The 10,097-nt window shown below is 52.6% G+C and overlaps 1 protein-coding gene across 3 annotated transcripts in view; it reads left to right on the top strand.

Moving 5' to 3' along the window:
• The first annotated feature begins 5,330 nt into the window (after window positions 1-5,330).
• PRKD2 (protein kinase D2) overlaps window positions 5,331-10,097 on the top strand; it is a 23,519-nt gene continuing 18,752 nt past the window's right edge. The window contains exon 1 of one of the 3 annotated variants that reach the window (XM_058195845.1): window positions 5,331-5,682. In XM_058195845.1, the coding sequence (XP_058051828.1) occupies window positions 5,491-5,682 (192 nt within the window). In that variant the 5' untranslated portion in view covers window positions 5,331-5,490. Of the gene's footprint in view, window positions 5,683-5,872; window positions 6,143-10,097 lie in introns of those variants that run through there. The other 2 variants (XM_058195847.1, XM_058195848.1) reach the window with 2 other exon arrangements.

The raw sequence follows: 10,097 nt of genomic DNA, 5'->3' as shown, positions 1-10,097 counted from the left end.
GGCCGCCAGCCAACATTGCTTGGCTGACGGCACCCTGAGCCCAACTTCTCTTCCTTTAAAAAGGATGGTGCAATTTGAGGGGTGGGTGGGCAGCATCCAAGATAAAGGCTGAGAGGGGGAGTCCCCAGGTGGGGTGATACAATCAATATTTTATTTATTTGTATCCCGCCTTTACATAAATACCTCAAGGCAGTGAACATGTCCAACAACTTTCCTCCTTACTCCACAACAACAACCCTGTGAGGTGGATGGGGCTGAGAAAGTGACAGGCCCAAAATCACCCAGCTGGTTTTCATGGCTAGGGTTGAACTAGAACTTGCTATCTTGGTGTTTGCCCAGTCCCCCAATGATCTTTTGTGCTTAGGGTGGGACTAGAACTCGCCATCTCCTAGTTTCTAGCTAGCTGGGGAATTCTGGGAGTCAAAGTCCGCACATCTTCAAGCAGTCCAGTTTGAGAAACCCTGCTCCAAATCAAGCTGCTGGTCCTTATGATTGAGACACATTTTAACTAATCCAGAGCTCCCAAAAGTAGAAAATTTGACACCTTGGGTTGTAGAGCTACGGATCTCCTTGCTTGGCTGGCTGAGGAATTCTGGGAGTTGAAGTCCACAGCTTGTAAAGAGGCCAAGTTTGCAGACCTCCGCATGAGATCATTAGGAACCAAAGTAACTGAATGGCCCCTGGCTTGTTCATCACCCTGCGGCCTGTTTCCTCTTATAGTTGAGATAAAAAAAAATGCTGGAGGGGAGGATTTCCCGTTCAGTCCTCACCCTTTGCTGAAATCCAGGTCCTGAGAAGCAGGAGGGGCATCCCCCTAAGCCAACTTGGCTGGCTGTTGTGATTCAGGCATGCTATGACAACCGCCAACCGCCCCACCTGCCCCTGGCACAGTTTTCCGGAGCGCCTGTCAGCTTTGACTTTAGGAAATGATGCGTGCACGGTCTCCCAGGCGCTGCACCTGGTTCAGAAAGGCTTCCTGGCTGGGGCACGCAACGAGCGGTGCCCGCAGGGTGGCACCTCGAGGGCAGCTCAAGGTGAAAGCCTGTCGAACTTGCTCTGTCACCTTAGGGAGCCAGGCCGGGCGGCTGCCAAGGGAAGAGCCCTTCGGATGTCTCTCGGGTGGGTGGAGCTGCCATTTCTTAACCACATTTCGTGGTATCTTGGCTTCCTGTCTTGTTTTAAGCAGCAGAAGGATAGAAGCGACTCATCATCACTCGAGGCAGAAATGAGGGTGGGGGGTCTTCGGTGCGCTCTGAGCTGAGAGTGGGGATTTTACCCAATTCGGTAGCCTCCATCAGGGCCAGAAGAGAGTGCAGCTTGTGGAACGGAGGATGAGGAAGTCCCTGGGGCTCTTGGTGCTCTCTGAGCTTGGTAGTTTTTCTGCAGACGTTTCCTGACCCAAGTAGGTAACATCATCAGGGTTAGAAGAGTGTAGTCTTTGCTCTCTGTTTAAAAAGCCCTCTCTCTTCCAGCACTGATGACGTTAACCAGTTGGGTATTGAAACTTCCTTCTTTCCGATTAGTCCCTGGTGCTCGCTGAGCTTGGTGGTTTTCGTGCAGGTAACACCACCAATGCTGGAAGGGGGGGGGTGTTTGCAAAGAGGAGAAGGAAGATGACGACTGTGGGGGTCCTTGGTGTTCTCTGAGATTGGTAGTTTTCTTTCAGACGTTTCATGAGACAACGAAAAAAGCTAAAAAGGAAAGCCAAAGACCTCCTTGCCACCAATCGGGAACACCCAATAAGCAGAGATTAACCCCAAGATTAAAACTAGACCAACAATCAAACAGTAAACAACACCCCTATCAAGGAACAACCGACTCAGACAAGCAATGATTGATGGTAAACAAAAGCCCAATGAAGGAACTACCAAGAAGCCTCCCACCAACACTTGACAAGCCATTGGATATAAATCTCCTTCCCTCCGAGCACTGATGATGTTCCTTAGTTGGGTCATGAAACGTCTGCAAGAAAACCACCCGGCTCAAAGACCACCAAGGACCCCACCAAAGCAGGAGTGAACAAGTGAACCCAGAGCTTCCTTACAACCGGCCAGTTTGCCAAGAATTGTGGCAGATATTCCTTCAAATGTGGCCTGCAGAGCTGATGGTTGGAGGACAGCCGGGGACTTCCTGTCTTGCGAAGGAGGTCACCAGGCCATCCGCACCTTTGTCCATCACAATCACGTCCTTCGGTCAACAGCCGAGAAACTCCAGTTGCTTCTGCGTTTCCCTTTTAGAAGATTAGCCACGAACTCACCTTGAGCCCGGGGGTCTCTCGCTGTTCCTTCATCTGCTCGTCCGCTTCCAAAATTCTCGGCTTTGCTCAATGGCGGCTTGACAAGTGAGAGCAGGTTGCCAGCAGATGGGATCAAGGCTAGTCCTGGCTGAGGCAGGGTGGACATTAGAGCTCTAATTCCCAGTTTCTTAATCTAGGATAGCCGGCTTAATGGGAACTGGGGTTCAAATCTTCCCAAATTAACGAAAAGCGTATTTCTGAGCATACGAAGAGAATGCAGGTAGTCCTCGTCTTACGGCCACGACTGAGCCCCCAAACTTCCTTTTGTTAAGGGAAACAGCTGCTAAGTGAGTTTTGCCCCATTTTACGACCATTCTGGCCACCGTTGCTAAATGAATCATTGCAGTTGTTAAATTAGTCGCAGGATTGTTGAATGAATCCGGCTTCCCCATTGAATTGGCTTGTCGGAAGGTCACAAAACGGGATCACGTGACCCCAGGATATTGCAACTGTCATAAGTACATGCCAGTTGCCAAGCTTCTGAGTTTCGATCATGTGATCATGGGGATGCTGGAGTGGTCGTGTGAAAAACTTAAGTCGCGCGACTTAAGGATCATTTGCTTAGCTGTTCAAAGTTACAGAAGCCCTGAAAGAAGGGACCAGTCCTTGCAGTTACAACCGTCGTAGTACCTCCGCAGCCACATGATCAAAATTTGGACACTTTGCAACCGGACTGTATTTATGACGGTTGCAGCCTCCTCAGGGTCACGTGATCCCCTTTTACGACCTTCCCAGCTAGCTCCCGACAAGCAAAGTCAACAAAGGAAGCCGGATTCGCTTAACGACCGGCCAATTCACTTAACAACTGCAGTGATTTGGTTAACGGCCGTGGCGAATAAAAGGTCCTGAAATCAGTCGGGACTCATTTAACAAGCACCTTGATTAACGAAGGAAATTCTGGCCCCAATCGTGGTCGTAAGTCGAGGACAAGTTAGGTAATCCGGTTTTATTGACTGATCGTTTTTTTTCATTGCTTAAAAAAAAAAGGCTCTCGGGAAGGAGATGCTTCACGCCCAGGGCTGGCATGCAGGCTGGCATTCCAGGCTGTGGGAACCTCGCTGTGGAGGGGGGGGGGCGTGATCCAGGCAGCCTCTCCAAGCAGGATGTTTCTGCAAAGGCAGACAGGAAGATGGAGCCAAGCCGCCCCTCCTTAACTTCCAGGAACAGAACTCGGATATCTGGCGGCTGCAGCTTGGGGGGTGGGGGAGGGGGGCTCTTTCAAGAGGGCCAGCAGCCTCGGAGCAGAAGGACTGAGGCTAAGAAACACAGAGGAAGGAGCTTTGCAAAGAAAGGCCTTCCCAGTTGTCTCTCGCTTTTACTCTTTTTTATAAATAACTCCAGGCAGTGAATATCTCCAACACATCTTGCCCACAACTGTTTTCCCCACAACAACAACCTTGTGAGGTAGGTTGGGCTGAGAGAGAGAGCGAAGAGTCCAAAGTCATCTGGCTGGCTTTTGTGCCTATGGCGGGACTAGAACTTCCAGCCTCCTGTTAATTGGCCTTGAAGTCACTCAGCCAGCTTTCATCACTAAGGTGAGACTAGAACTAAGCACCAACCTGGTTTCTTGTCTGTGCTCTAAGCACTAGACCAAACTGAGTTGAGTTTTGGACTGAAGTCCTTTTTTTTAGCAGAAGGTGCCACACACTGAAAAGAAAGATTAAGATGGATAGACTACAACACCCAGAACCCCTCTTAGCAGTCTAGCCCTAGAATTCTATCTTCCGCCCTCTGGGGGTCCAGGAAACCAGAGTTGAGGGTCTCCAAAATCTCCCAAGGGAATTTTGGAGAAGGGGGAGCTGGGTCTCCCTGCTACTAAAAGGCCACACCTGAATTCCTGCACCTGTTCGGATGACTCAAGGCTCCCATTCCGGGAAGAAGCGATTTCTTATCACACCCTCCATTTGATTCTGGGTGGGAGGACTTGTGTGTGTCTCTGAAAGGCTCCATGGATTTCCAAGCATCTCAACAAGAGCCAGGGATCAATCAACCAATCAACCGATCAATTCAATTTATACAGCCCCTGATCTCACCATCCAGCGATTTTTCCTTCACGTATTAGTGCATAGATGGGTTGTTACTACAAATCCTATAGTCCTTTACTAACAGGGCTATGGGAGATGGGGTCCAGTACCTCCAGAAGAGATGGGGGAGGGGACTCTTGGCCCCCAAACGTATCCCCACCCCCACCCCACGCATTTCTCCATTGTTCTCCTGCCAAATGTTTGACCCACTGGCAGGAGGCGGACGTGGCTGCTTTGGATCGGATCCCTTCCCGGGTCTGGCCCGGACTTTTAAAAAAAAAAAAAAAAAGAGGGGAGAACCAGAACCCAAGAATTGGAGAGGGGCCGAAGTCCCGGCGGAGGGGGACTCCGAGGCTATTTTGGCTCCCGATGCCAACCAGTTCAGAAACAGCCGAACCTCTCGCCACGCCGGGGGCAAAAAGGCGCAAGGAGGAAGGAAGGCGTGAGCGAACCGGGCAATCCGTAGGTGGGCATAAAAAGGGCTTCTGGCTGGGCTTAGCCTTGAACGATGGGAACAAAGAGACGGCATGTTGTTTTTGTTGCTTTGCGTTGTGTTGTTTGTTTCCAAAAGGAACTCCGTCCCGCTCAAAGAAAGCAAAACCTTGCAAATTCCTCGACGGCGCCTGCCATTCTCCAGCCGCGAGGGCTGGACGGGCTCGGGCTCGGTGCACTCTTGCACATGCTCGCGGGCTCCGAGAAAGGGCACTCTGCACATGCTCGCGGGCACCGGCCCCACGTCCTGGACCCAGGCGAAGGCTGGTGAGCGGCACCAGGGGGGCGGCAGCCTCTCTTTGCAGCCCGGCCGGTGCACCGGCGCCCCGGGGAGCCTCGGGCTCCGCTTCCTCCCTGCAGCTTCGCGGCTCGTTCCGGCTCCACTCCGGAGCGACGGGGCGGGCTCCGTGACTTCATCCCCGGGGCCCGCCATTGGCCGGCCGGCCTGTCACTCCGCGCACTTCCTCCTCGGGGAAAGAAGTGGGGGGGGGCCCGGAGGAGCGAGAAAAGTTTGTCCGGCGGGGCGGGCGCTGCTGCCGCGTCCTCGGAGACGCGTCCCGGGGGCTGGAGAGACGCCCGAGGGCTCCAGGCAGCCTTTCCCGGGTGGGAGCGAGCGAGCGAGCGAACGAGCGAGCGACAGAGACGGCGGGGAGGGCAGCTGAGCCCGCGGGCGCCTGGATGGCGTCTCTGCCCGCCGCCTCCTCGCCCACGGGCGCCCCCGAGCCCATCCAGCCGGCCGCCCCCCCTGCCGGCCCGGCCGGGATCTCCTTCCAGCTGCAGATCGGGCTGACCCGCGAGTACGTCCTGCTGCCCGCCGCCTGCGACCTCGCCCACGTCAAACAGCTGGCCTGCTCCATCGTGGACCAGAAGGTGGGGGGGGCGCCCCGCGGGGAAGGGGAGGTGGGGGGGCGCTTTGCCCGGCCGTAGCAGCCGAGCGCCGGCCTCCGGGAGCGCCCCCAGCCCGAGGGGGGTGAGGGAAAGGGGACCACCAGGAGAGCAGGGGAGATGCCGGCATCTCTTTGACTCCGCGGTCACTAGCGGGGTCTCCACGCGGGGCGACGACAGGGAGGCGGTGGAAACGAGCCACGCAGCGCTGCTGTCCGGAGGAGCCGGAGAGGCGGGGAGGTTTTCGGGGCCGCGAGCTGCCGGAGGTGGCAACCCCTCCGGCCGGGCTCTCGCCTGGGGTCTCTCCGCGGCTTCTGCCCCTCGCGGTTCCCGGGCTCCTGAGCGCTTCGCTTAAGACGAGTCGGGCGGCAGAGGCTGGAAACCCATCCGGGGAGCCTCGGGCTGGGCCGCCGCTGCCCTTTGGTCGGCCGGGTGTGTTGTACAGGTGAGTCTATGGAGACTTTCCAGGTGATGGTTGTGGCCAAGGTGCTTCTGGGTGTGTCCCCCACCCCCCAAAAAAAGGCAGATGGATTTTCTTGGGGTCTTTTTTTTTTAAAAAACGTTTCAGTTCTCAGTTCACTTCTCAGGAACCAAGAAAAGTCCACAGTTGCCTTTTTTTTGGGGGGGGGGAAGAGGAGCACCTTTGGGACAGGTGTGTTGCCGGTGCAGCAGCCTCCCACACAGCCGGCCCTCATTGAGTTCCACAGGCAAATCTTTTGGTGAGGGGCTTCTTGGCCTGGAGAAGAAGGGAGCCATTAGCAGGAAAACCGGTTCTGGATCCCTGCTAGCCCAGCTCAGCTCACTGGGCAGGTGTCCGGCGGATCAAAGGGGCAGGAATGTATTGAAGGTCTCCAGGTCAGTGGCTTGGTTGGAGGGAAAAGCAAAATACACCCGAAATTAGGAAGAGAGAGAGAGAGAGACGGAGCAGAGTTGAGTAAAGAGGCCAGGTTAGAGCCAGGCAGGTGAAACTACCTTTATTGTTCTTACAAATAATTCAGAGGTGGGGAACCTATCCAACACACCTTCTTCTTCCTGTTTTCCCCACAGCAACAACCACCCTGTGAGGTGGGTTGGGCTAAGAGAGAAAGGGACCGGCCCAAAGTCACCTGGCCAGCTTTCAGGGCTAAGGTGGGACTAGAAGTCGCTTGTCTCCTGGGGATTGGCCCAAGGTCACCCAGCTAGCTTACATACCTCAGGCAAAACTAGAACCCGCCTCCTCCTGGGGGATTCGCCCAAAGTTCCCCTGCTGACTTTCATGCGTAAGGCAGGACTAGAACTCACGGCCTCCTTCTTCCTAGCCTGGTACCTTAACCACTGGACCAAACGGGCTCTCGATATCAAATATCCTAAAAAGATGTAGAATTTCAGCACCCATGATCCTCTAAATGCTTGTTTGCAAAAAGAAAGAGAAGGGGGCTTAATGTTTGTCATGCTGGATAAAGCATCTTTCCCCGCCCCCGCCCTCCCGCCCCACTGGCTGTACAATGGTTTGGATTTCACACACAGAATAAGAGAGTTGGAAGGGACCTTAGAGGTCTTCTAGTCCAGCCCCCTGCTCAAGCAGGAGACCCTAGACCATTGCAGACAAATGGCAGTCCGGTCTCTTCTTAAAACCCTCCAGTTTTCAAGCCACGATGCCCAACTGAACCCCGATGGTTTATACCTCTGTTTCTCAAAGAAACAGAGGTATAAACCATCTTACAGGCCCCTGTAAGACCGTTGGCATTCAACTCAAGTTGCCAAGTTTGAAAAATGTGAGTTTACAGGGTGTCAGGGCCTCTACAAATACGGCAGCACCTCCTGAATGACAAGGAGGAGATAGCAGGGGGGGGGAAAATAAAATCAGGGGCTGGGAAAACCCCGAAATGGAAACAGGAGGAAAGAACGAAAAGGTGCGACGCTGACTTTAAAAAGAAAGAAAGAAAGAAACTTCCACGCTGCCACGTTGTGTTATAGAGGCTGCTTGCAGAATTCGTGGCGCGCTCTGAAGTTTGCATTTTGCAGGTAGTGCTTTCGATTCGGTCTGGGGGTCTTGCTTGGATTCTGGGGTGGGTGGGGGGGAGGGAGGGAGGGAAGGAAGGAAGGTCCGTATTGTTAAGGCAGGTAGCAGCCAGTGCAGAAACTTCCATGATGGGTGCTGAACCTGAACTCGGAGCCGGGGAAGAAAGCCGTGGCTGGAGAGACCCACGGCGGCAACCTCTTGTCTCCTTTCCCTGCACAACTGATGTGGGGCCTGGGTGATGGTGCTGAGCGAGGCTTTTGACGTGACGGCAAAGCAGCGGAAACGGCAGCCGGGCCCTGCCCGCCTGGCTGCTTGCTCGGCAGGAAAGGGAAACTGGTCCCCCGTTTTGGAGAGTGATAATCTTTGGGGGCTTCTCCCGGATGGGAGCCGTCCTCTCTGCATCCGTTGCTACTGCTGGTGGTGGTGGTGGTGCTGGGGTCAGAAGGAAGGCTGGACGCCTTCGGCCTCTCGGTGGGGCCTGCGTGGCTCTTAAGAGCGACAGGGAGGTCCTTGATCTGGCTTTCTCCCCCACCCGCCTGGCTTCTGAGTAGCCCAAAGAAGTTGATTTGAGGCACTGATCGTATTTGAAGAGCGCCCGTCTCCCAGCAATGGATGGAAACTAATCGACTTAGAACTAAGGAGAAACTTCCCAACAGTGAGGACCATTAACCAGTGGAACTGCTTGCCTCCAGAAGTTGTGGCTTTTAAGAAGAGATTGGATAACTATTTGTCTAATGATAGTCACAGGGTTCAAGTAAGCACTCAGGAAACAATATCAATATAAATCGTAAGGATACCAGCAACAAGGTTACAGTCATACAGTCATAAGTGGAAGGAAATGGGTGGTGGGAACGATGAGAAGATTAAGAGTAGTGCAGATTTGACAGTGTTGAGGGAATTATTTGTTTAGCAGAGTGATGGCGTTCAGGGGGAAAAAACTGTTCTTGTGTCTAGTTGTTCTGGTGTGCAGTGCTCTGTAGCGTCGTTTTGAGGGTAGGAGTTGAAACAGTTTTTGTCCAGGATGTGAGGGATCTGTAAAGGAGAGAAGCAACTTAGAACTAAGGCGAAATTTCCTAACAGTGAGGACAATTAACCAGTGGAACTGCTTGCCACCAGAAGTTGTGGGTGCTGCAACGCTGGAGGCTTTTAAGAAGAGACTGGACAGCCACTTGTCTGAATTGCTATTTGCACATAGTCCTCAACTTGCAACCATTTGTTTAGAGACAGAAGTTACAACGGCACTGAAAAAAGTGACTCACGACCGTTTTTCACACTTTAAGATCATTGCAGCATCCCGGCGGTCAGGTGATCAAAATGTGGACTCTTGACAACTGACTCATTTTCACTTAACGACCACATGTTTTACTTAACGACTGCAGCAATTTGCTTAATAACTGCGGCAAAAGTCGTAAAATCGAGCACGCCTCACTCAACAACCGTCTTACTTAGCGACAGCAATGCTTGTCCTGATTGTGGTCGTATGTCAAGGACTCCCTGTAAAATGACCGATTTAGCTGAGAAATGGCTGGCCAAACATCCGTTTTGAATGGGGCTGAAAACCTAGGACCTTGGATCCTTATTGTGGCTGAGCAGGAGACAGGAAATCTGGTGGGGTTTTTTTCGGATTTAAGTGGACAAGCAAATTCTTTAGAAGGGAAGAAGCGGAATCTAATCTCTGGTTGAAAATAACAGAATTGGAAAGGACCTTGGAGGTCTTCTAGCCCAGCCCCACACACAGGCAGGAAATGTGAACCGGATACCCATTGTGGCACAATACACTAAAAGTTTGGATAAAGTGTGACCAGGTCCCATGCGTTCATGAGTAAGACGGAGGTTTTATTTTGGGGAATTTGCTTCTTCCAAAGACTAGGCCTGTTGTTTTCGTGATAGTCCATAAAGCGGGTGAATTCACTCTATTTCACCATGCTGGTACTCCTATTTTTAATTTTAGACTTAAGTGCATTTGGGGTGAATGGAGTAATAGATAAAGGCTCTTTTTAGGTGTGGATTGAAGATGTGCAAATAATCGCATTTCTGAAGAAGTGGGAAAGCCCTAAAGCAGGGGTCTCCAACCTTGGCAACTTTACGACTTGTGGACTTCAACTCCCAGCATGCGCTGGCTGAGGAATTCTGGGGGTTGAAGTCCACAAGTCGTAAAGTTGCCAAGGTTGGAGACCCCTGCCCTAAATCACTTTAAGAGAAGTGGACTTCAACTCCCAGAATTCCCCAGCCAGGCCAAATTTGAGAAACACATCCTTAAAAATCCAAACTCTGCCAGCTGCTTTGCAAATGTCAAGCTTTTAACCTTGCTTGGGGGAGAAATCCCTGCTTAATGCCGCAGATCCTCCATGTTCAGAGGCAGTCTACCTCGGAAACGCCCAATCCTAAAGGCAGAGAA

This window comes from Ahaetulla prasina, chromosome 10, assembly GCF_028640845.1.
Source record: "Ahaetulla prasina isolate Xishuangbanna chromosome 10, ASM2864084v1, whole genome shotgun sequence".
NCBI classification, from domain to species: Eukaryota; Metazoa; Chordata; class Lepidosauria; order Squamata; family Colubridae; genus Ahaetulla; species Ahaetulla prasina.
The sequence above is the reverse complement of the archived record's forward strand: the minus strand, read 5'-3'. Positions and strand labels throughout refer to the sequence as shown.